This window comes from Salmo salar, chromosome 22 (genome assembly GCF_965601325.2).
Source record: "Salmo salar chromosome 22, fSalSal1, whole genome shotgun sequence".
In the NCBI taxonomy this organism is placed as follows: domain Eukaryota; kingdom Metazoa; phylum Chordata; class Actinopteri; order Salmoniformes; family Salmonidae; genus Salmo; species Salmo salar.
The window spans coordinates 53,063,998-53,090,165 of NC_138312.1; the positions used below are offsets into that span (position 1 = coordinate 53,063,998).

At 43.4% G+C, this 26,168-nt stretch overlaps 1 protein-coding gene across 2 annotated transcripts in view; it reads right to left on the minus strand.

Annotated features, from left to right (window-relative positions):
* LOC106583680 (solute carrier family 12 member 5) overlaps window positions 1-18,569 on the minus strand; it is a 31,606-nt gene extending 13,037 nt beyond the window's left edge. The window contains exons 1-13 of one of the 2 annotated variants that reach the window (XM_082967684.1): window positions 17,711-18,569; window positions 16,951-17,081; window positions 11,654-11,901; window positions 10,846-11,057; window positions 9,681-9,848; window positions 9,213-9,311; window positions 8,167-8,224; window positions 7,706-7,880; window positions 6,086-6,204; window positions 5,458-5,556; window positions 2,896-3,015; window positions 2,374-2,478; window positions 1,737-1,905 (exon numbers count right to left, since the gene is read on the minus strand). In XM_082967684.1, coding sequence (XP_082823810.1) covers window positions 1,737-1,905; window positions 2,374-2,478; window positions 2,896-3,015; window positions 5,458-5,556; window positions 6,086-6,204; window positions 7,706-7,880; window positions 8,167-8,224; window positions 9,213-9,311; window positions 9,681-9,848; window positions 10,846-11,057; window positions 11,654-11,901; window positions 16,951-17,081; window positions 17,711-17,762 — 1,755 coding nt within the window. In that variant the 5' untranslated portion in view covers window positions 17,763-18,569. The remainder of the gene's footprint in view (window positions 1-1,736; window positions 1,906-2,373; window positions 2,479-2,895; window positions 3,016-5,457; window positions 5,557-6,085; window positions 6,205-7,705; window positions 7,881-8,166; window positions 8,225-9,212; window positions 9,312-9,680; window positions 9,849-10,845; window positions 11,058-11,653; window positions 11,902-16,950; window positions 17,082-17,710) is intronic. The other variant, XM_082967685.1, reaches the window with a different exon arrangement.
* Between the last annotated feature and the right edge of the window lie 7,599 nt (window positions 18,570-26,168).

The following is a 26,168-nucleotide window of genomic DNA, read 5'->3' on the forward strand; positions in this document are numbered from 1 at the left end:
GAAGGGTCTCATATCTGCCGCTAGGAATTTTGCCATCGCTACGTTGATTTCTTTAGCCCTACCGGAGTCAGCCGCATGTTGTTGCCTGAAGGCCGTGGGGAGAAGTGGTTGCCGGTTCATTTTTTTCGCCTAGTCCCACCGATTGGCACTTTGGGGTGATGTCGGCGCAAATGAGTAGTCATGTTACTCGTATTGTCACTCTAACAGGCTATCAGCAATGAACAGAACCCTACATGTTGTAGATGTTATATCCACCACTCCAGCAGGCTATCAGCAATGAACAGAGACCTACATGTTGTAGAAGTTATATCCACCACTCTAACAGGCTATCAGCAATGAACAGAGACCTACATGTTGTAGAAGTTATATCCACCACTCTAACAGGCTATCAGCAATGAACAGAGACCTACATGTTGTAGAAGTTATATCCACCACTCTAACAGGCTATCAGCAATGAACAGAGACCTACATGTTGTAGAAGTTATATCCACCACTCTAACAGGCTATCAGCAATGAACAGAGCCCTACATGTTGTAGAAGTTATATCCACCACTCTAACAGGCTATCAGCAATGAACAGAGCCCTACATGTTGTAGAAGTTATATCCACCACTCGTTGGCAATCCCAGTTATAGTTTACAGGGAAACCGAAATATTCCCAGACGGCAGACCTGAATGATCTTGGGGCGTCTTCTAGTTCTGGCTCGCCAATGCTTGCCATGTTGCTCCTTAGCATTTAGATAACTGCTAATTCCTTCATAAGCTAATTTCTGCTACCACGGTCTCTCAGCTCTGTTCTCGCTGGAGTGAAATAACTCATGAGCGGAGCTGCATACAGCTACAAGACATTTTCTTTTTTAAAGACAAATTTATTAGTATGTGGATATTTTTCCCACGTTCATTTATACGCCATCGGTTTATGCAATAATATTTTTTACAATTAAATATATATATATATTCCTAGCTATAATATAGGATTAATGTATTGTTCGGTTCGCAGTGCATACCGAACCGTGCACTGTGTACCCTGTAGCGAACGGTTCAATACGAATACACGTACCGATACACCCTTAGTTTTAGAAAAAAATTGCCTTGATGACAACAACTTTCCCAGCAGGTGAAGGCTGAGATAAAGGTGAAATGGACACTGACTGTAGGTACGGCCTAATTCTAAGTGCTAGAGTGGATACTGGAACAGCGATCGAAGATTAGTGCTGTTTGTGTGATATGTATGGTGGCAAAATGACAAACTCTGTTATACACATGCACTGTATAAGCCTTAAACCTGTACATTTCCACTGTCTGTTTCTCTCATGTAAGAAGAAGCCATTGTTTTCCCTCTCTTGTTTCTGAGTAACTTGGTCACACGGCCATAGACAAAAGAGCCTCTGAGACTCTCCACAGTTTTTGATCCATCCTGTTCTTTCCCTTTCAAGGACACAGCTGTGTGGAGATATGAAGAGAACAGAGGCTAGTTTGAGCAGCAGCAACAATTCTATCAGCAGAAAGGAGTAACAAAACTGCTGTTTGTTTGCTATGTTCCCACCATGATCTCACACACCTGCTAAACTGCCACGTAGACAGAGGTTGTATTTTCCTTGTTGGGCTCTTAACGCTGCACTGTTAAGTGGATTGTTAACCAGCTACAGATTTGCAAATGTTATTGCAGTGGGATTTTTTATTAGAATTTCCATGACATATGCAGTGGGATGCCATGGGATCTGCCTGGTATCTAACCTGCTCTGCCCGCTGGGCCTGGGGGTGGTTCTCCAGATAGGTGCCCGCCAAGGCGGTGCCCACGATGGTCAGCCCTTTGCCCGCTTTCAGCTGGTTGGTCAGCGAGAGCAGACGAGGCTGCTCCACATTCTGCTCCACGTCTGTACTGACCAACACCAACAGCTGAGGCCTGGAGGGAGAGGAGGAGGGACACAAGGAAAGGAAAGAGGGAAGGAAGGAATAATAGAAAGGGTTTGATCGTGTTGCTTTGGCAATGTACAAATATATATATATACACACTTCTGTCATGCCAGTAAAACATTTTGAATTGATTTAAAAAAAAGTGCAGCACAGAGATGAAAAACAGAGAGAGATAGAGCAAGGTGACAGAGAGAAAGAAAGAAAGAAGGTATCGTAGAGGTGAGAAAGATAGAAAATAAGTGAAATGAAGAGAGCGAGAGAGCGAGAGAGAGAGAGAAAGCAAGGAAGTGTGCACTGAGGATATCACAAGTACGTCTGAAAAACAATTATTGTCTGTTAATGCTGCAAGCAGCTTGAAACTAGAGATGAATGAAACGGAACGCTCAACATGTACAGACTTGTTTATTTTCATGTTACTTATGTAGCTGATACACGTGTGTGTGTGTGTGTATCTCACCTCCAGTTCTTGGTGTGCGGCGGCCCCTCCTCCAGTCTCATCAGAGCGTATCGGGCGGCGCTGAGAGAAATGCCTCGTATCCCATCACCCCACTCTTTCTCCGCCCTGCCACACAATCAGACACATGAGGTTATATCATTCAATCATACATAGTAAGTTATTATTACATCATGATCTATAACTGTGTTATTACATGTCTATGACAAATTAATGCCAACGTTATAACATTGTTATTCAGTGAAATACACAGGCTTCTAACACATCTAAATGTCACTCTTATTTTCACAGACAGGTAGGCTATTTCAAATCACTTAAAACATCGTTGACTCGCAGTCGACGTTCAATGAACAAAAGTCCCTTGAAACACGTTAATGCATATTGTCCCACAGACAGAATTTATACTCTCTTTTCAACCAAGCTTTCCCATCAAGCCATGACACTGAAACGTTCAAACCATACATTTCCCCCGTAACGGGACCGACTGAATGATGGCTGATAGAACACAGGCAGCTCTTCACTCACCCGTGGAACTCGATATACTTGTAGATACTGCCAGCGATCACCATGGCGACAATGGCGTAGAACCAGGAACAGATGAACATGAGTGAGAGACACAGACTCATACCCAGGAAGGACAAGGCCCTGCAGAGAGACAGAGAGAGGAGTAGACATTAGAGACAGACAGAGGAGGAGGCAGAGACAGACAGAGGAGGAGGCAGAGACAGAGAGAGGAGGAGACAGAGACAGACAGAGGAGGAGACATTAGAGACAGAGATGAGGAGACATTAGAGACAGAGAGAGGAGACAGAAAGAGAGAGAGGAGGAGACATTAGAGACAGAGATGAGGAGACATTAGAGACAGAGAGAGGAGACAGAAAGAGAGAGAGGAGGAGACATTAGAGACAGAGAGAGGAGACAGAAAGAGAGAGAGGAGGAGACATTAGAGACAGAGAGAGGAGACAGAAAGAGAGAGAGGAGGAGACATTAGAGACAGAGAGAGGAGACAGAAAGAGAGAGAGGAGGAGACATTAGAGACAGAGAGAGGAGACAGAAAGAGAGAGAGAGGAGGAGACATTAGAGACAGAGAGAGAGAGGAGGAGACATTAGAGACAGAGAGAGAGAGGAGGAGACATTAGAGACAGAGAGAGAGAGGAGGAGACATTAGAGACAGAGAGAGAGAGGAGGAGACATTAGAGACAGAGAGAGGAGACATTAGAGACAGAGAGAGGAGGAGACATTAGAGACAGAGAGAGAGAGGAGACATTAGAGACAGAGAGAGAGAGGAGACATTAGAGACAGAGAGAGGAGGAGACATTAAAGACAGAGAGAGAGGAGGAGACATTAGAGAGAGAGAGAGGAGGAGACATTAGAGACAGAGAGAGGAGGAGACATTAGAGACAGAGAGAGGAGGAGACATTAGAGACAGAGAGAGGAGGAGGAGACATTAGAGACAGAGAGAGGAGGAGGAGACATTAGAGACAGAGAGAGAGAGGAGTAGACATTAGAGACAGAGAGAGAGAGGAGGAGACATTAGAGACAGAGAGAGGAGACATTAGAGACAGAGAGAGAGGAGGAGACATTAGAGACAGAGAGAGAGAGGAGACAGAGACAGAGAGAGAGAGGAGACAGAGAGAGAGAGGAGGAGACATTAGAGACAGAGAGAGAGAGGAGACAGAGAGAGAGAGGAGACAGAGACAGAGAGAGGAGGAGGAGACATTAGAGACAGAGAGAGGAGGAGACAGAGACAGAGAGAGAGAGGAGGAGACATTAGAGACAGAGAGAGAGAGGAGGAGACATTAGAGACAGAGAGAGGAGGAGACAGAGACAGAGAGAGAGAGGAGTAGACATTAGAGACAGAGAGAGAGGAGGAGACATTAGAGACAGAGAGAGAGAGGAGACAGAGACAGAGAGAGAGAGGAGACAGAGACAGAGAGAGAGAGGAGGAGACATTAGAGACAGAGAGAGAGAGGAGACAGAGAGAGAGAGGAGACAGAGACAGAGAGAGGAGGAGGAGACATTAGAGACAGAGAGAGGAGGAGACAGAGACAGAGAGAGAGAGGAGGAGACATTAGAGACAGAGAGAGAGAGGAGGAGACATTAGAGACAGAGAGAGGAGGAGACAGAGACAGAGAGAGAGAGGAGTAGACATTAGAGACAGAGAGAGAGAGGAGGAGACATTAGAGACAGAGAGAGGAGGAGACATTAGAGACAGAGAGAGGAGGAGACAGAGACAGAGAGAGAGGAGGAAACATTAGAGAGAGAGAGAGGAGGAGACATTAGAGACAGAGAGAGGAGGAGACAGAGACAGAGAGAGAGGAGGAAACATTAGAGAGAGAGAGAGGAGGAGACATTAGAGACAGAGAGAGGAGGAGACATTAGAGACAGAGAGAGAGGAGGAGACATTAGAGACAGAGAGAGGAGGAGGAGACATTAGAGACAGAGAGAGGAGGAGACATTAGAGACAGAGAGAGGAGGAGACATTAGAGACAGAGAGAGGAGGAGACAGAGACAGAGAGAGAGAGGAGGAGACAGAGACAGAGAGAGAGAGGAGACAGAGACAGAGAGAGAGAGGAGGAGACATTAGAGACAGAGAGGAGGAGACATTAGAGACAGAGAGGAGGAGACATTAGAGACAGAGAGAGAGAGGAGGAGACATTAGAGACAGAGAGAGAGAGGAGGAGACATTAGAGACAGAGAGAGAGAGGAGGAGACATTAGAGACAGAGAGAGGAGGAGACATTAGAGACAGAGAGAGGAGGAGACATTAGAGACAGAGAGAGAGAGGAGACAGAGACAGAGAGAGGAGGAGACATTAGAGACAGAGAGAGGAGGAGACATTAGAGACAGAGAGAGAGAGGAGGAGACATTAGAGAGAGAGAGAGGAGACAGAGAGAGAGAGGAGGAGACATTAGAGACAGAGAGAGAGAGAGGAGACAGAGAGACAGACACATGCAGACAGAACTACAATATACTGTACATACAACATCTAGTGTACATTAAACAGAATAAAAACACACAGACACATTCAAGGCCTTTGTATCATCTGTCAGGATGCGTTCATTGTACGGGTTGTTGTGAGTCTCACCAGTGGTAGAAGTTGAAGCGCGGCCTCCAGTTAGGCGTCCTCAGGAGGGTTTGCAGGGCACAGGCCAGGTTCACAAACATGTAGCACATCAGAAAGAACCTACACAACAGAAACAACGCCTTCAGACATTGCAAAAGGTGAAAGAGAGACAACAAAGTGCCTAACAAATAAAAAATACATTTTGTCTTTATTTGGACACATTACTTGCTTATAAGTTGCTTATAACCAAATAAAAACAATTCTAAGATATTAGTACTAGTAAATCATTTCATTGTGTTAAGAATATGTTTAACTTCACCTTATCAACTGCTGAGAAGTATTTGTCCATTGTCAAATGTCTCTATTTTTAGGGAGCTTTGATATTGCAGATAGATAATGTCGTATTTACAGTGTCCATATTAGGACAATCCATATTAGTACAGGATGAGTGCATCCCAGCACTCATGAATAGGGCCAAGAGTTGGACCTGGTCATGTGATTTCATTAGGAAAACTCTGGGCCCTAATTATAGGCTGTAAATACTAAATACCCAGAGTTTTAACTGTCCAAATAGTTATATTCTGTAACTAGGACCCAGAGTTGGGAAGAGGTGGGGAACAACTCCTGGTCTGGCTCATAAGACACTCACATGGAGAGGATGGGGGCCACTGCGTCCAGGGAGGCAATAAGGATCCCAATCTCACAGATACCCGCTGTCAGTAGCAAGGCCCAGGTGGGCTCTCCGTTGGCTTTCCCATGGCCAAACACCTGGGAGGACACATCCCACACAGAGATGTTAGATGGAATAGAGATACCTGGGAGGACACATCCCACACAGAGATGTTAGATGGAATAGAGATACCTGGGAGGACACATCCCACACAGAGATGTTAGGTGGAATAGAGATACCTGGGAGGACACATCCCACACAGAGATGTTAGATGGAATAGAGATACCTGGGAGGACACATCCCACACAGAGATGTTAGATGGAATAGAGATACCTGGGAGGACACATCCCACACAGAGATGTTAGATGGAATAGAGATACCTGGGAGGACACATCCCACACAGAGATGTTAGATGGAATAGAGATACCTGGGAGGACACATCCCACACAGAGATGTTAGATGGAATAGAGATACCTGGGAGGACACATCCCACACAGAGATGTTAGGTGGAATAGAGATACCTGGGAGGACACATCCCACACAGAGATGTTAGATGGAATAGAGATACCTGGGAGGACACATCCCACACAGAGATGTTAGGTGGAATAGAGATACCTGGGAGGACACATCCCACACAGAGATGTTAGATGGAATAGAGATACCTGGGAGGACACATCCCACACAGAGATGTTAGATGGAATAGAGATACCTGGGAGGACACATCCCACACAGAGATGTTAGGTGGAATAGAGATACCTGGGAGGACACATCCCACACAGAGATGTTAGGTGGAATAGAGATACCTGGGAGGACACATCCCACACAGAGATGTTAGATGGAATAGAGATACCTGGGAGGACACATCCCACACAGAGATGTTAGATGGAATAGAGATACCTGGGAGGACACATCCCACACAGAGATGTTAGATGGAATAGAGATACCTGGGAGGACACATCCCACACAGAGTTCCTCCATTATTTCAAGGCAGGTTGAATGTGGATACTACTGAGGTGTTTTGGTGAACCACACACGAGACCTGAACATTAACATTAGCGTGCACTGACACCAAAAATGGTAGTGATCAATGTCACCTGAGACTGATATGAGATGTGTTGACAAACCAACATAACTAATGGTCCCAGATCAGTGTTAAATGCTAGAATGTTGACAGAATTATCATAACTAATGGTCCCAGATCAGTGTTTAATGCTAGAATGTTGACAGAATTATCATAACTAATGGTTCCAGATCAGTGTTAAATGCTAGAATGTTGACAGAGTTAACATAACTAATGGTCCCAGATCAGTGTTAATTTGTAAGTCGCTCTGGATAAGAGCGTCTGCTAAATGACTTAAATGTAAATGTAAATGTAAATGTAAATAACTAATGGTCCCAGATCAGTGTTAAATGCTAGAATGTTGACAGAATTATCATAACTAATGGTCCCAGATCAGTGTTAAATGCTAGAATGTTGACAGAATTATCATAACTAATGGTCCCAGATCAGTGTTAAATGCTAGAATGTTGACAGGGTTAACATAACTAATGGTCCCAGATCAGTGTTAAATGCTAGAATGTTGACAATGACAGACTGACCCGTAGGATGGGCACGACACCGTCCCTGGAGATGGCCTGCATGAGACGCGGAGCACCCGTCAAGCTCTGAAGCCCCGCCCCACAGGTGGAGAAGAAGGAGCCAATGACAATAACCCACGGTGACGGCCAGGCCAAGGTGCCAATGACCAGGTTGCCATTGACGCCCTCCCCAAACCTGAGGGAGATGGACATGACATCCAGCCGATCAGAAATGGAGAAAGGTAGGAGAGCCAATTACCAGGATCCTATTCATTACACACCAAATGGAAGAAAACTGACTGAAACATGGAGGGACTACCTGGTCTACTATTGCAATTAAAAGTGATCATTTTCGTTTTCCGTTGCAAAATGTTTAAAAACTTTTTCAGTTATATACAGCCCAGGTATGGCCTCCCTCACCGAAGTACCTCAGCACTGGAAAAGGTTGACTGAGAAATATGAACTTCTTATCCATAACTTACTTGTCTCTAAGGACCACTCCCTCGATGCAGGCACCAAACAGGACCACAGCTGACATGTCTATAAGGTCACATTAAGGAAGACAGACAGACAGACAGACAGACAGACAGACAGACAGACAGACAGACAGACAGACAGACAGACAGACAGACAGACAGACAGACAGACAGACAGACAGACAGACAGACAGACAGACAGACAGACAGACAGACAGACAGACAACCATAGCACATAGGGACATATTCTCACATATCTGTTTTATATCTGCACACTGAGTTTACAGTGCTGCATTGAGATAATAAGGGTTCGACAGTGCGGTTATTGTTGGGTTATGTCTGATGTATTTTTATACATGATTGATTGCTTTGTCCTGTAATGGTCACTTGTGTCACGTCCTGACCATGGTAAGCTGTTATTTTCTATGGTAGAGTAGGTCAGGGCGTGACAGGGGTTTTTCTAGTTTAGTTTTTTCTATGTTGTTATGTTCTAGTTTTGTATTTCTATGTTGGGTTGTTCTAGTTTTTGTATTTCTATGTTGGGCTTTGTTTGAGATGATCTCCAATTAGAGGCAGCTGGTCATCGTTGTCTCTAATTGGAGGTCATATTTAAGTTGGTGTTTGTCCCACCTGGGTTTGTGGGAGATTGTTTTTGAGTTAGTGTATGTTTCACCTCTGCGTCACGGTTTGTTGTTTTTTTGTTCTTTAGTTTGTGTATGTATTGCATAGTTTCACAGTATAAATAAAATGTGGAACGACACACACGCTGCACTTTGGTCCGCTCATTCCTACGACAACCGTGACAACTTGAGATGACGAGCAACATGGATATCATTCGTAACATACAGTAACAAGCTTGAGGCTCAATAAGCTCAATTCAACCTAAATTGTATGTATTTATGTTGGCAAGTAAAATACCAAAAGTTTTCATATAAAATAGAGGTATTTCACTATTGACAGAAACATGTGATCCACAGCTATAAGTAGCGTGCACTAGCCCACTGACTTCAGAAGTGGACCAGTATGAGGCTAGTTAAATAAAAAAAGGATACACACTATTGAGGTAGTGGTGATGGCCATGATAGTGCCGATGGGGATGGACTTCTGAGCGTCGCGTAGATCCCCTGAGCGGTTTGATCCGGCCATGATCCCTGTGACACACAAGTAGAGAGGTCGCTGTAGAAGGAACTCTCATTTTGTGAAATTACTACAACTGAACAACACAACAACATTATCCTTCTAATAACAAACAGCTGCTTTTTTGTGTTGAAGAAATTCTCACATCAGATGAATATTTTACTTTATCCTTTCAATCTTCCAATGAATTGATGTACATCTCCCATACCCCCCTAGATAGAAAAACAAAACAAAAGCTGAACCTCAAAAGTATTTTCCCTTGATTGCTTGTGTCCTCTCTCCTTCTCAAGATTCACCTTTGGTGAATTCACCCTTTGAGGATACGAGGAATCGAGGGAAATTACTTTTGAGAGTCAACCCTCTGTCTCTTCCTGTCAGCTGACCTGTGACGGAGGGGAAGTAGATTCCGACCAGCAGGGTGAAGAAGCTGGTGATGTCGGCCAGGACGTAACGGTTGGAGTTGGTCAGAGTGTCATCAGGGCCCTCCACAGTCGCAATCCCCTTCTTAGCCACCAGATCCCCCTTCTCCAGGTAATTCCCAAATAGGTTCTCTGTGTGTGAGGGGGTGGGGGGAGAGGAAAAAAGAGAGGGGGGAGGAAGAAGGAAACAGGGAATGAGGGAGGAGAGGGAGAGAGAGGGGAAGGTAAGGGAGATGAGGAGAGAGAGATTAGATACATCAATATCATTTAAAATCGCTTGACCTTAAGTTCCCAGGAGCACAAGATCTTAGAGATCCAAGAGGGCTAACAGAAATTCCAAGTAATGAAATTGTATGTTTCCCGCAAGTGTGTGTAAGCATGTGTACTGTATATACAGTGACCTGAGTCTAGGGGGACCAGCATAATACATGTTATTTGTACTGTATATACAGTGACCTGAGTCTAGGGGGACCAGAATAATACATGTTATTTGTACTGTATATACAGTGACCTGAGTCTAGGGGGACCAGAATAATACATGTTATTTGTACTGTAGATACAGTGACCTGAGTCTAGGGGGACCAGAATAATACATGTTATTTGTACTGTAGATACAGTGACCTGAGTCTAGGGGGACCAGAATAATACATGTTATTTGTACTGTAGATACAGTGACCTGAGTCTAGGGGGACCAGAATAATACATGTTATTTGTACTGTAGATACAGTGACCTGAGTCTAGGGGGACCAGATCAATACATGTTATTTGTACTGTAGATACAGTGACCTGAGTCTAGGGGGACCAGAATAATACATGTTATTTGTACTGTAGATACAGTGACCTGAGTCTAGGGGGACCAGATCAATACATGTTATTTGTACTGTAGATACAGTGACCTGAGTCTAGGGAGACCAGAACAATTGTGCTGTAGGTGAAACTGTTTAGAAAGAAAAAGTAAATAGTAACATAACATTAGCATTTTAGCAAACTATTTTATTCAAAACGACCTTCAGTCATGCTTGCAAACATTTTACGTATGGGTGACCACAGCGGGAATCAAGCCCACGATCCTGGTGTTGCAAGCTATACCAACTGAGCCACAGAGGACCAATAGCTTGTGTTTGTTCACCTTTGAGGATGCCGCTCATGACTCCAGGGATGCCCTGGATGAAGGACACGTTGTTGTTGACAAAGTACTCGTCGCAGGTGGCGTTGAGGAAGGGCGAGTCGCAGAAGACATTCCACAGCTTGGTGGTGACCGTGCCGTTGCCACTCTCCAATGTTTTGGCGCACACGTCGAACCCTTTGGAGATCAGCGGGCGATTACCCAGCAGACACACTCTGCACAGCAGGGGAGATGTGTTAGTGTGTCAGTGGGACCGACCGGGATTCGAAGCCCGTCCAACTCTTGAAAACGACTTTAGACTGAGTTAGCCACCTGAGCCGAAGCCTAGGCATTGGCTTTGAGAGATAGCACAAGCCTGTGGGAATCAGTCCCCATAATGAACAGTAGAGTCCTTCCTACTGAACATGTCACACAAGATGAATATGTTCTATTTAACCCATCTGCTTAAGTGCTGTGAATATCATTTCTATTTTAAATATACTGTCCTTCAAATCATCTTAAAATGGGTGAACATGTGTTTTAATGTGTACATTTCTAGCATGGCATGAATGTATCTGCCATTTACAGTCTCAAACCCCAAATATCTGGCAAAAATTGATCAATAAATGATTTACATGAAACATAATTCACATCACACCTATATTCTTCAAGTTTGGATCAGCCTCAATATTGAAGAGTAGCCTCGTCCCAGATCTGTCTGTGCTTTCTATCCAACTCCTATGGTCATTCTCATGTGACAATGACCGTAGGAGTTGGCAAGACAGCACAAACAGACTTGGAACCAGGCTAATTAAACAGTAGGGTTCCTTACGGAAAGTCAGGTGGCTCGATGGCCGTCTTGATGACTCCAGCGTACACAGCCAGAATGGACAGGATGACGCAGGCCAGGAAGAGCAAGGCTAACTTGTTGACGTACTTGACCCCCACAAACACCACCGTGGCCATGAAACTGAGCACAATGGTGCCATACACACGCATGTTGTTAAGCATCGCCGCCTCCGCCTCGGCCCCCTCCAGACCCTCCATCTTAAAAATGGCAGCCTGGGGGAGGATGTAGACCTGTGAGGGGGGAGGGGAAGGGGGAGAGGGAGAGGGAGAGGGAGGAGGAGAGGGAGAACTAGATCAACTGTAGAAACACAGAATCTGACGCTCCCGTTAAATCCTTTCAAATAGAGGCTTGAACAACCCAAGCATGGGATTCCTGTTCTAAATCAATCACCATTATATCTTATCACGGGTCACTCAAAAAATATAAAAATATAAAAATAGCTTTGCCGTTAATGAAATCATAAAACCTGTAATTGCCCTATCATTATTTGCCAGCAGCATACCACCCTGCATCCCACTCCTGGCTTGCCTCTGAAGCTAAGCAGGGTTGTTCCTGGTCTGTCCTTAGACGGGAGACCAGATGATGCAGGAAGTGGTGTTGGAGGGCCAGTAGGAGATACTCTTTTCTCTGGTCTAAAAAAATATCCCAATGCCCCAGGGCAGTGATTCGGGACATTGCCCTGTGTTAGGGTGCTGTACTTAGGATGGGATGTTAATTAAATGGGTGTCCTGACTCTCTGTGGTCACTAAAGATCCCATGAAACGTATTGTAGGAGTAGGGGTGTAAACCCTGGTGTCCTGGCTAAATTCCCAATCTGGCCCTCATATGGTCACCTAATCATCCCCATCTTCCAATTGGCTCATTCATCCCCCTCCTCTCCCCTGTAACTATTCCCCAGGTTGATGCTGTAAATGAGAATGTGTTCTCAGTCAATTTACCTGGTAAAATAAATATAATGATCTGATTCAGAGGGGTTGGGTTATATGTGGAAGACACATTTCGGTTGAATGCATTCAGTTGTACAACTGACTAAGTATCCCACATTTAGATGCCGTTTATACAGTTGAAGTCGGAAGTTTACATACACTTAGGTTGGAGTCATTAAAACTCATTTTTCAACCACTCCACAAATTTCTTGTTAACAAACTATAGTTTTGGCAAGTTGGTTAGGATGTCTACTGTGTGCATGACACAAGTAATTTTTCCAACAATTGTGTACAGACAGATTATTTCACTTATAATTCACTGTATCACAATTCCAGTGGGTCAGAAGTTTACATACATTAAGTTGACTGTGCCTTTAAACAGTTTGGAAAATTCCAGAAAATGATGTCATGGCTTTAGAAGCTTCTGATAGGCTAATTGACATCATTTGAGTCAATTGTAGGTGTACCTGTGGATGTATTTCAAGGCCTACCTTCAAGCTCAGTGCCTCTTTGCTTGACATCATGGGAAAATCAAAAGAAATCAGCCAAGACTTCAGAAAAAGAATTGTAGACCTCCACAAGTCTGGTTCATCCTTGGGAGCAATTTCCAAACGCCTGAAGGTACCACGTTCATCTGTACAAACAATAGTACGCAAGTATAAACACCATGGGACCACACAGCCGTCATACCGCTCAGGAAGGAGACGCGTTCTGTCTCCTAGAGATTAACGGACTTTAGTGCGAAAAGTGCAAATCAATCCCAGAACAACAGCAAAGGACCTTGAAGATGCTGGAGGAAACGGGTACAAAAGTACCTATATCCACAGTAAAACGAGTCCTATATCGACATAACCTGAAAGGCCGCTCAGCAAGGAAGAAGCCACTGCTCCAAAACCGACATAAAAAAGCCAGACTACGGTTTGCAACTGCACATGGGGACAAAGATCGTACTTTTTGGAGAAATGTCCTCTGGTCTGATGAAACAAAAATAGAACTGTTTGGCCATAATGACCATCGTTATGTTTGGAGGAAAAAGAGGGAGACTTGCAAGCCAAAGAACACCATCCCAACCATGAAGCACTGGGGTGGCAGCATCATGTTGTGGGGGTGCTTTGCTGCAGGAGGGACTGGTGTACTTCACAAAATAGATAGCATCATGAGGCAGGACAATTATGTGGATATATTGAAGCAACATCTCAAGACATCAGTCAGGAAGTTAAAGCTTGGTCGCAAATGGGTCTTCCAAATGGGCAATGACCCCAAGCATACTTCCAAAGTTGTGGCAAAATGGCTTAAGGTCAGCAAAGTCAAGGTATTGGAGTGGCCATCACAAAGCCCTGACCTTTGTGGGCAGAACTGAAGAAGTGTGTGCGAGCAAGGAGGCTTACAAACCTGACTCAGTTACACCAGCTCTGTCAGGAAGAACGGGCCAAAATCCACCCAACTTACCGTGGGAAGCTTGTGGAAGGCTACCTGAAACGTTTGACCCAAGTTAAACAATTTAAAGGCAATTCCACCAAATACTAATTGTGTGTATGTAAACTTCTGACCCACTGGGAATGTGATGAAAGAAATAAAAGCTGAAATAAATCATTCTCTCCATTATTATTCTGACATTTCACATTCTTAAAATAAAGTGGTGATCCTAACTGACCTAAGACAGGGAATTTTTACTAGGATTAAATGTCAGAAATTGTGAAAACCTGAGTTTAAATGTATTTGGCTAAGGTGTATGTAAACCTTCGACTTCAACTGTAGCTATTAAATAGAGTACACCTAGTCAGACATGCCGTCCTAATACATCTTTAATAAAGTGTTCTTCCTCTTCCATACTTTCAAGCCAATCAATGTAAGACAAACGGAACAGAAAGCCACAACACATGGTTTGTAGTGGGGAACTGTCAGTGGGGATCCTTCTAGGATTTCTAAAATAATTTTTGTATTTTTTAAATAAATACATTTGTTTTAATGATACTTTATCTTTTCAATTATATTCTAATTATATTATTATTTTCAATGATATTCTGATTGAATATCTTCAGTTTGTGTTAAAAGGAAAGGGTTACAACTGAGAATAAAAAATGTAATCCAATCAGGATTTTTCTTTAGTGTTCTCTTAGAAAAAAAATATACTATCTAAAACCTAAAAGGGTTCTTCAGCTGTCCCCATAGGAGAACCCTTTGAAGAACACATTTTGGTTCCAGGTAGAACCCTTTTGGTTCCAGGTAGAACCCTTTAGGGGTCCGTGTAGAACCCTTTCCACAGAGGAAATTCTGTGACGTTTTTGTTTGTTCAGCTGGTCGTGCACACATTTTTTTCTTGAGGCAAGTCAAAGTTTGGTGAAGTCTATGCCCCTTCTTCGGTGATGGGGAACTATGGAAGGGATTCTTCAATGAAGTGTTTGTTGTCGTTCAACAAGAAATACTGCACCAAACATCTTAGTTAGATGTAAAATTGGGCGACTAAGACCGCCTTTGCAAAAACATACAAATTCAATTCAGATTTCTTGATTTATCTTAGATTAATTCTGACTATTTTGAGGAAGCGTACACTGGCTATGTTGTTGATACGGCGTCTCAAAAGGAACAAACAGTAATATTGCAGTTTCTTTCTCATTTTTCAAGTCAAGGTCTTTTAAGGGAGTATGCGAGGCTCAGACGTTCTCTTCGCCTAGCAAACCTATGTATGCAGACACCTTAAGGGCAGAATTCTGGAGTGACAGTGGAATCAACCAATCACATTTTGATTTGTAATGGGTTCTACCATTTTTACAAAAACGTATGGAAACTTCCACCTTCTCGAAGGCTGACAGGTCACTGTGCAAAACTGACCAGCAGTTTTCCCACGGTTTTGCTAGATTTTGTTGTAGGCTTGTGTGCAGCAGCAGCAGGTGTTATCAAAGAGGATGTTGTTGCTAATTTGTTAACTTCTCCCTTTTCAAGATTAACTTTCAACAACAAGTTAAGTTTCAAATGATCATAATTTGGTGAGTGGAACTGTTTTTGTTTTATTTTATTGCAGCTCGCTTGCTGTTGTTAGCTAGCTATCTCTGAAAATAATGATTGGAACCTACTGGCTTATTATGTCTGAGTGAACAGGCTACTTACTCTTTAACATCATGCTGTGTGTGACTTCTGTCTTTGTGTTTTACAAAAAGTCTGCTCTCCTACATGGAGTGCGCAGGTATAATGGTCGCTGTATTTTCAGCATCACAAGCCTGTCACACTCACAGCCTTTGATGTATTTCACTGTTGTTGCTTTTGGTGATAGTGATGTCGTTGCGTGCTCTCGCCTCGCCTCCTTGTCAAAATGTGTGAGAGGAGATAGTCTGAGTGGAGAAACCTCAGACCTCCAATGCATATTGAGAGGAAGACAAGGAAAGAGGAGGAGAGGAATCAAGGAAATACAATTGAGATGCACCCCTAGTGTGTAGATAACACTGGACCAAAGTGATGGCAGTTTCAACGAATGGTCTCATTATTCTGCCAATGGCTTTCTCTCCTTTATGCAGAATTTACATAATTACTCAGCTCTTAATCCAAGAGAGAGGAGCGACAGGGAGAGGAGGAATCAGTGTGGAAAAAGAGAGGGAGGGGGACAGGGAGAGGGAGAAACAGTGTGGAAAAAGAGAGGGAGGGGGACAGGGAGAGGGAGAATCAGTGTGGAAAAAGAGAGGGAGGGGGACAGGGAGAGGGAGAAACAGTGTGGAAAAAGAGAGGGAGGGGGACAGGGAGAGGGAGAAACAGTGTGGAAAAAGAGAGGGAGGGGGACAGGGAGAGGGAGAATCAGTGTGGAAAAAGAGAGGGAGGGGGACAGGGAGAGGGAGAATCAGTGTGGAAAAAGAGAGGGAGGGGGACAGACAACGATGAAAGATCTTTATATTTATTATAATTAATTGTGGACAGTTGGAGAGGGAGAAAATAGCATCAAAGCAGGATAAAGAGAAATAAAGACAGACAAATTAAGAGGGACAGGAGGACATGCACAAAGACAGGACTGAACCAAAGAAAGTGAGAGCGAGATGGGCAGACAGAAAGAGAGAAGAAAAGATAAACAGACAGATACACGCACACACAATCAGAGGGAGAGAGAGAGAGACAGAAAGAGAGGGAGAGAGAGAAGGAGAGATAGAGAGAGAGAGAAGGAGAGATAGAAAGAGAGGGAGAGAGAGAGAGAGAGAGATGGAAAGAGAGGGAGAGAGAGAGAGAGGGAGAGAGAGAAGGAGAGATCGAAAGAGAGGGAGAGAGAGAGAGAGAGAGAGAGAGAGAGAGAGAGAGAGAGAGAGAGAGAGAGAGAGATGGATAGATAGATAGATAGAAAGAAAGATCATTATTTCAAGCCCAGGTTCTTACCAGTAAGAGTTCGATGGACCCCAGGATGTACATGGCCCCAGCAAACGTTGTTCCCAGGTAGAAACAAATGCCCACGGCGCCCCCAAACTCAGGCCCCAGAGAACGGGAGATCATGTAGTAGGATCCTCCAGCTGCAGACAGCAAATAAATACACACACTCTTTCAATGACATATTGTACTTTTAAATTACAGTTTGTATACAAACTGCATCTCAAATTAACTGATTTGAAATTACATGGATTTGGAATGATGTGTGTGAATTTCTAATTTTAAAGCATCACTGTATTTCATGTCATGTTAAATGTAAATGACCCAAACCCTGCTATTCTCCAATCAGAGCAGGGTCTCTGACTTTGGGAAATGAAAATGAGTGTTTCTTATTGGACAGGTCCAGGCAGTCCCTCCCTATTTCAGCCCATTTTCTACATTTGGTGCCTAATGAACATGACCCAGATTTACACCACAAAATGGTGGCTACATTGTTACTCCACTGCCCAAGCATGTCATTTCCTCTCACCTCTGATCTCAGCTAACCAAGGGGTGAGTAAGCCAGGATGAGGCGTGATTATTAGATAACTTCTCTAAACATATAAACACAGCCATATACGTTTCATGTTGGGTCCCAGGAGTCTGGACGTGACTAATATTATAGCGTTGCTAGGGCTAAAACGATGGATATGCATTTTTGAGCCAAAACAAGCTCTTTAGTAGAAGTAGTAGTCCCGATAGCGAGGCCGGATGCCAACGCATGTTCACCCACCTGGAACAACACCATTGGTGGCAATGGCACTCATGGAGATTGCAGTCAGCATAGTCTAAAGAGAGAGGGGAGAGAGAAGAGAACAGTCAGTATAGTCTAAAGAGAGAGGGAGAGAGAAGAGAACAGTCAGTATAGTCTAAAGAGAGAGGGAGAGAGAAGAGAACAGTCAGTATAGTCTAAAGAGAGAGGGAGAGAGAACAGAACAGTCACTATAGTCTAAAGAGAGAGGGAGAGAGAACAGAGCAGTCAGTATAGTCTAAAGAGAGAGGGAGAGAGAAGAGAACAGTCAGTATAGTCTAAAGAGAGAGGGGAGAGAGAAGAGAACAGTCAGTATAGTCTAAAGAGAGAGGGAGAGAGAAGAGAACAGTCAGTATAGTCTAGAGAGAGAGGGAGAGAGAAGAGAACAGTCAGTATAGTCTAAAGAGAGAGGGAGAGAGAACAGAGCAGTCAGTATAGTCTAAAGAGAGAGGGAGAGAGAGAATAGAACAGTCAGTATAGTCTAAAGAGAGAGAGAGAGAGAATAGAACAGTCAGTATAGTCTAAAGAGAGAGGGAGAGAGAAGAGAACAGTCAGTATAGTCTAAAGAGAGAGGGAGAGAGAAGAGAACAGTCAGTATAGTCTAAAGAGAGAGGGAGAGACAGGAGAGCAGTCAGTATAGTCTAAAGAGAGAGGGAGAGAGAAGAGAACAGTCAGTATAGTCTAAAGAGAGAGGGAGAGAGAACAGAACTGTCAGTATAGTCTAAAGAGAGAGGGAGAGAGAAGAGAACAGTCAGTATAGTCTAAAGAGAGAGGGAGAGAGAAGAGAACAGTCAGTATAGTCTAAAGAGAGAGGGAGAGAGAGCAGTCAGTATAGTCTAAAGAGAGAGGGAGAGAGAGCAGTCAGTATAGTCTAAAGAGAGAGGGAGAGAGAGCAGTCAGTATAGTCTAAAGAGAGAGGGAGAGAGAACAGTCAGTATAGTCTAAAGAGAGAGGGAGAGAGAATAGAACAGTCAGTATAGTCTAAAGAGAGAGGGAGAGAGAAGAGAACAGTCAGTATAGTCTAAAGAGAGAGGGAGAGAGAACATAACAGTCAGTATAGTCTAAAGAGAGAGGGAGAGAGAAGAGAACAGTCAGTATAGTCTAAAGAGAGAGGGAGAGAGAAGAGAACAGTCAGTATAGTCTAAAGAGAGAGGGAGAGAGAAGAGAACAGTCAGTATAGTCTAAAGAGAGAGGGAGAGAGAAGAGAACAGTCAGTATAGTCTAAAGAGAGAGGGAGAGAGAAGAGAACAGTCAGTATAGTCTAAAGAGAGAGGGAGAGAGAAGAGAACAGAGCAGTCAGTATAGTCTAAAGAGAGAGGGAGAGAGAAGAGAACAGTCAGTATAGTCTAAAGAGAGAGGGAGAGAGAAGAGAACAGTCAGTATAGTCTAAAGAGAGAGGGAGAGAGAAGAGAACAGTCAGTATAGTCTAAAGAGAGAGGGAGAGAGAATAGAACAGTCAGTATAGTCTAAAGAGAGAGGGAGAGAGAAGAGAACAGTCAGTATAGTCTAAAGAGAGAGGGAGAGAGAACAGTCAGTATAGTCTAAAGAGAGAGGGAGAGAGAAGAGAACAGTCAGTATAGTCTAAAGAGAGAGGGAGAGAGAAGAGAACAGTCAGTATAGTCTAAAGAGAGAGGGAGAGAGAATAGAACAGTCAGTATAGTCTAAAGAGAGAGGGAGAGAGAAGAGAACAGTCAGTATAGTCTAAAGAGAGAGGGAGAGAGAAGAGAACAGTCAGTATAGTCTAAAGAGAGAGGGAGAGAGAGCAGTCAGTATAGTCTAAAGAGAGAGGGAGAGAGAGCAGTCAGTATAGTCTAAAGAGAGAGGGAGAGAGAGCAGTCAGTATAGTCTAAAGAGAGAGGGAGAGAGAACAGAACTGTCAGTATAGTCTAAAGAGAGAGGGAGAGAGAAGAGAACAGTCAGTATAGTCTAAAGAGAGAGGGAGAGAGAACATAACAGTCAGTATAGTCTAAAGAGAGAGGGAGAGAGAAGAGAACAGTCAGTATAGTCTAAAGAGAGAGGGAGAGAGAAGAGAACAGTCAGTATAGTCTAAAGAGAGAGGGAGAGAGAAGAGAACAGTCAGTATAGTCTAAAGAGAGAGGGAGAGAGAAGAGAACAGTCAGTATAGTCTAAAGAGAGAGGGAGAGAGAAGAGAACAGTCAGTATAGTCTAAAGAGAGAGGGAGAGAGAAGAGAACAGTCAGTATAGTCTAAAGAGAGAGGGAGAGAGAAGAGAACAGTCAGTATAGTCTAAAGAGAGAGGGAGAGAGAAGAGAACAGTCAGTATAGTCTAAAGAGAGAGGGAGAGAGAAGAGAACAGTCAGTATAGTCTAAAGAGAGAGGGAGAGAGAATAGAACTGTCAGTATAGTCTAAAGAGAGAGGGAGAGAGAAGAGAACAGTCAGTATAGTCTAAAGAGAGAGGGAGAGAGAACAGTCAGTATAGTCTAAAGAGAGAGGGAGAGAGAAGAGAACAGTCAGTATAGTCTAAAGAGAGAGGGAGAGAGAAGAGAACAGTCAGTATAGTCTAAAGAGAGAGGGAGAGAGAATAGAACAGTCAGTATAGTCTAAAGAGAGAGGGAGAGAGAACAGAACAGTCAGTATAGTCTAAAGAGAGAGGGAGAGAGAAGAGAACAGTTAGTATAGTCTAAAGAGAGAGGGAGAGAGAGCAGTCAGTATAGTCTAAAGAGAGAGGGAGAGAGAAGAGAACAGTCAGTATAGTCTAAAGAGAGAGGGAGAGAGAAGAGAACAGTCAGTATAGTCTAAAGAGAGAGGGAGAGAGAATAGAACAGTCAGTATAGTCTAAAGAGAGAGGGAGAGAGAACAGAACAGTCAGTATAGTCTAAAGAGAGAGGGAGAGAGAAGAGAACAGTCAGTATAGTCTAAAGAGAGAGGGAGAGAGAAGAGAACAGTCAGTATAGTCTAAAGAGAGAGGGAGAGAGAAGAGAACAGTCAGTATAGTCTAAAGAGAGAGGGAGAGAGAAGAGAACAGTCAGTATAGTCTAAAGAGAGAGGGAGAGAGAAGAGAACAGTTAGTATAGTCTAAAGAGAGAGGGAGAGAGAAGAGAACAGTCAGTATAGTCTAAAGAGAGAGGGAGAGAGAAGAGAACAGTCAGTATAGTCTAAAGAGAGAGGGAGAGAGAAGAGAACAGTCAGTATAGTCTAAAGAGAGAGGGAGAGAGAAGAGAACAGTCAGTATAGTCTAAAGAGAGAGGGAGAGAGAAGAGAACAGTCAGTATAGTCTAAAGAGAGAGGGAGAGAGAAGAGAACAGTCAGTATAGTCTAAAGAGAGAGGGAGAGAGAAGAGAACAGTCAGTATAGTCTAAAGAGAGAGGGAGAGAGAATAGAACTGTCAGTATAGTCTAAAGAGAGAGGGAGAGAGAAGAGAACAGTCAGTATAGTCTAAAGAGAGAGGGAGAGAGAACAGTCAGTATAGTCTAAAGAGAGAGGGAGAGAGAAGAGAACAGTCAGTATAGTCTAAAGAGAGAGGGAGAGAGAAGAGAACAGTCAGTATAGTCTAAAGAGAGAGGGAGAGAGAATAGAACAGTCAGTATAGTCTAAAGAGAGAGGGAGAGAGAACAGAACAGTCAGTATAGTCTAAAGAGAGAGGGAGAGAGAAGAGAACAGTTAGTATAGTCTAAAGAGAGAGGGAGAGAGAGCAGTCAGTATAGTCTAAAGAGAGAGGGAGAGAGAAGAGAACAGTCAGTATAGTCTAAAGAGAGAGGGAGAGAGAAGAGAACAGTCAGTATAGTCTAAAGAGAGAGGGAGAGAGAATAGAACAGTCAGTATAGTCTAAAGAGAGAGGGAGAGAGAACAGAACAGTCAGTATAGTCTAAAGAGAGAGGGAGAGAGAAGAGAACAGTCAGTATAGTCTAAAGAGAGAGGGAGAGAGAAGAGAACAGTCAGTATAGTCTAAAGAGAGAGGGAGAGAGAAGAGAACAGTCAGTATAGTCTAAAGAGAGAGGGAGAGAGAAGAGAACAGTCAGTATAGTCTAAAGAGAGAGGGAGAGAGAAGAGAACAGTTAGTATAGTCTAAAGAGAGAGGGAGAGAGAGCAGTCAGTATAGTCTAAAGAGAGAGGGAGAGAGAAGAGAACAGTCAGTATAGTCTAAAGAGAGAGGGAGAGAGAAGAGAACAGTCAGTATAGTCTAAAGAGAGAGGGAGAGAGCAGAGCAGTCAGTATAGTCTAAAGAGAGAGGGGAGAGAGAACAGTCAGTATAGTCTAAAGAGAGAGGGAGAGAGAAGAGAACAGTCAGTATAGTCTAAAGAGAGAGGGAGAGAGAAGAGAACAGTCAGCATAGTCTAAAGAGAGAGGGAGAGAGAAGAGAACAGTCAGTATAGTCTAAAGAGAGAGGGAGAGAGAGCAGTCAGTATAGTCTAAAGAGAGAGGGAGAGAGAACAGTCAGTATAGTCTAAAGAGAGAGGGGAGAGAGAACAGTCAGTATAGTCTAAAGAGAGAGGGAGAGAGAACAGTCAGTATAGTCTAAAGAGAGAGGGAGAGAGAAGAGAACAGTCAGTATAGTCTAAAGAGAGAGGGAGAGAGAATAGAACAGTCAGTATAGTCTAAAGAGAGAGGGAGAGAGAAGAGAACAGTCAGTATAGTCTAAAGAGAGAGGGAGAGAGAAGAGAACAGTTAGTATAGTCTAAAGAGAGAGGGAGAGAGAGCAGTCAGTATAGTCTAAAGAGAGAGGGAGAGAGAAGAGAACAGTCAGTATAGTCTAAAGAGAGAGGGAGAGAGAAGAGAACAGTCAGTATAGTCTAAAGAGAGAGGGAGAGAGCAGAGCAGTCAGTATAGTCTAAAGAGAGAGGGGAGAGAGAACAGTCAGTATAGTCTAAAGAGAGAGGGAGAGAGAAGAGAACAGTCAGTATAGTCTAAAGAGAGAGGGAGAGAGAAGAGAACAGTCAGCATAGTCTAAAGAGAGAGGGAGAGAGAAGAGAACAGTCAGTATAGTCTAAAGAGAGAGGGAGAGAGAGCAGTCAGTATAGTCTAAAGAGAGAGGGAGAGAGAACAGTCAGTATAGTCTAAAGAGAGAGGGGAGAGAGAACAGTCAGTATAGTCTAAAGAGAGAGGGAGAGAGAACAGTCAGTATAGTCTAAAGAGAGAGGGAGAGAGAAGAGAACAGTCAGTATAGTCTAAAGAGAGAGGGAGAGAGAATAGAACAGTCAGTATAGTCTAAAGAGAGAGGGAGAGAGAAGAGAACAGTCAGTATAGTCTAAAGAGAGAGGGAGAGAGAAGAGAACAGTCAGTATAGTCTAAAGAGAGAGGGAGAGAGAACAGTCAGTATAGTCTAAAGAGAGAGGGAGAGAGGAGAGAACAGTCAGTATAGTCTAAAGAGAGAGGGAGAGAGAATAGAACAGTCAGTATAGTCTAAAGAGAGAGGGAGAGAGAAGAGAACAGTCAGTATAGTCTAAAGAGAGAGGGAGAGAGAAGAGAACAGTCAGTATAGTCTAAAGAGAGAGGGAGAGAGAAGAGAACAGTCAGTATAGTCTAAAGAGAGAGAATAGAACAGTCAGTATAGTCTAAAGAGAGAGGGAGAGAGAACAGTCAGTATAGTCTAAAGAGAGAGGGAGAGAGAAGAGAACAGTCAGTATAGTCTAGAGAGAGAGGGAGAGAGAAGAGAACAGTCAGTATAGTCTAAAGAGAGAGGGAGAGAGAACAGAGCAGTCAGTATAGTCTAAAGAGAGAGGGAGAGAGAACAGAGCAGTCAGTATAGTCTAAAGAGAGAGGGAGAGAGAACAGAGCAGTCAGTATAGTCTAAAGAGAGAGGGAGAGAGAAGAGAACAGTCAGTATAGTCTAAAGAGAGAGGGAGAGAGAACAGTCAGTATAGTCTAAAGAGAGAGGGAGAGAGAAGAGAACAGTCAATATAGTCTAAAGAGAGAGGGAGAGAGAAGAGAACAGTCAGTATAGTCTAAAGAGAGAGGGAGAGAGAAGAGAACAGTCAGTATAGTCTAAAGAGAGGGGGAGAGAGAACAGAGCAGTCAGTATAGTCTAAAGAGAGAGGGAGAGAGAAGAGAACAGTCAGTATAGTCTAAAGAGAGAGAATAGAACAGTCAGTATAGTCTAAAGAGAGAGGGAGAGAGAAGAGAACAGTCAGTATAGTCTAAAGAGAGAGGGAGAGAGAAGAGAACAGTCAGTATAGTCTAAAGAGAGAGGGAGAGAGAAGAGAACAGTCAGTATAGTCTAAAGAGAGAGGGAGAGAGAGCAGTCAGTATAGTCTAAAGAGAGAGGGAGAGAGAAGAGAACAGTCAGTATAGTCTAAAGAGAGAGGGAGAGAGAAGAGAACAGTCAGTATAGTCTAAAGAGAGAGGGAGAGAGAAGAGAACAGTCAGTATAGTCTAAAGAGAGAGGGAGAGAGAAGAGAACAGTCAGTATAGTCTAAAGAGAGAGGGAGAGAGAATAGAACAGTCAGTATAGTCTAAAGAGAGAGGGAGAGAGAACAGTCAGTATAGTCTAAAGAGAGAGGGAGAGAGAAGAGAACAGTCAGTATAGTCTAAAGAGAGAGGGAGAGAGAATAGAACAGTCAGTATAGTCTAAAGAGAGAGGGAGAGAGAAGAGAACAGTCAGTATAGACTAAAGAGAGAGGGAGAGAGAAGAGAACAGTCAGTATAGTCTAAAGAGAGAGGGAGAGAGAACAGTCAGTATAGTCTAAAGAGAGAGGGAGAGAGGAGAGAACAGTCAGTATAGTCTAAAGAGAGAGGGAGAGAGAAGAGAACAGTCAGTATAGTCTAAAGAGAGAGGGAGAGAGAAGAGAACAGTCAGTATAGTCTAAAGAGAGAGGGAGAGAGAAGAGAACAGTCAGTATAGTCTAAAGAGAGAGGGAGAGAGAAGAGAACAGTCAGTATAGTCTAAAGAGAGAGGGAGAGAGAAGAGAACAGTCAGTATAGTCTAAAGAGAGAGGGAGAGAGAACAGAACAGTCAGTATAGTCTAAAGAGAGAGGGAGAGAGAAGAGAACAGTCAGTATAGTCTAAAGAGAGAGGGAGAGAGAATAGAACTGTCAGTATAGTCTAAAGAGAGAGGGAGAGAGAAGAGAACAGTCAGTATAGTCTAGAGAGAGAGGGAGAGAGAAGAGAACAGTCAGTATAGTCTAAAGAGAGAGGGAGAGAGAAGAGAACAGTCAGTATAGTCTAAAGAGAGAGGGAGAGAGAACAGTCAGTATAGTCTAAAGAGAGAGGGAGAGAGAACAGAACAGTCAGTATAGTCTAAAGAGAGAGGGAGAGAGAACAGTCAGTATAGTCTAAAGAGGGAGAGAGAAGAGAACAGTCAGTATAGTCTAAAGAGAGAGGGAGAGAGAATAGAACAGTCAGTATAGTCTAAAGAGAGAGGGAGAGAGAATAGAACAGTCAGTATAGTCTAAAGAGAGAGGGAGAGAGATACAGTCAGTATAGTCTAAAGAGAGAGGGAGAGAGAATAGAACAGTCAGTATAGTCTAAAGAGAGAGGGAGAGAGAACAGTCAGTATAGTCTAAAGAGAGAGGGAGAGAGAAGAGAACAGTCAGTATAGTCTAAAGAGAGAGGGAGAGAGAACAGAACTGTCAGTATAGTCTAAAGAGAGAGGGAGAGAGAAGAGAACAGTCAGTATAGTCTAAAGAGAGAGGGAGAGAGAATAGAACTGTCAGTATAGTCTAAAGAGAGAGGGAGAGAGAACAGTCAGTATAGTCTAAAGAGAGAGGGAGAGAGAAGAGAACAGTCAGTATAGTCTAAAGAGAGAGGGAGAGAGAATAGAACAGTCAGTATAGTCTAAAGAGAGAGGGAGAGAGAACAGAACAGTCAGTATAGTCTAAAGAGAGAGGGGAGAGAGAACAGTCAGTATAGTCTAAAGAGAGAGGGAGAGAGAACAGAACAGTCAGTATAGTCTAAAGAGAGAGGGAGAGAGAAGAGAACAGTCAGCATAGTCTAAAGAGAGAGGGAGAGAGAACAGAACAGTCAGTATAGTCTAGAGAGAGAGGGAGAGAGAAGAGAACAGTCAGTATAGTCTAAAGAGAGAGGGAGAGAGAAGAGAACAGTCAGTATAGTCTAAAGAGAGAGGGAGAGAGAACAGAGCAGTCAGTATAGTCTAAAGAGAGAGGGAGAGAGAAGAGAACAGTCAGTATAGTCTAAAGAGAGAGGGAGAGAGAGCAGAGCCGTCAGTATAGTCTAAAGAGAGAGAATAGAACAGTCAGTATAGTCTAAAGAGAGAGGGAGAGAGAAGAGAACAGTCAGTATAGTCTAAAGAGAGAGGGAGAGAGAATAGAACAGTCAGTATAGTCTAGAGAGAGAGGGAGAGAGAAGAGAACAGTCAGTATAGTCTAAAGAGAGAGGGAGAGAGAAGAGAACAGTCAATATAGTCTAAAGAGAGAGGGAGAGAGAAGAGAACAGTCAGTATAGTCTAAAGAGAGAGGGAGAGAGAAGAGAACAGTCAGTATAGTCTAAAGAGAGAGGGAGAGAGAACAGAGCAGTCAGTATAGT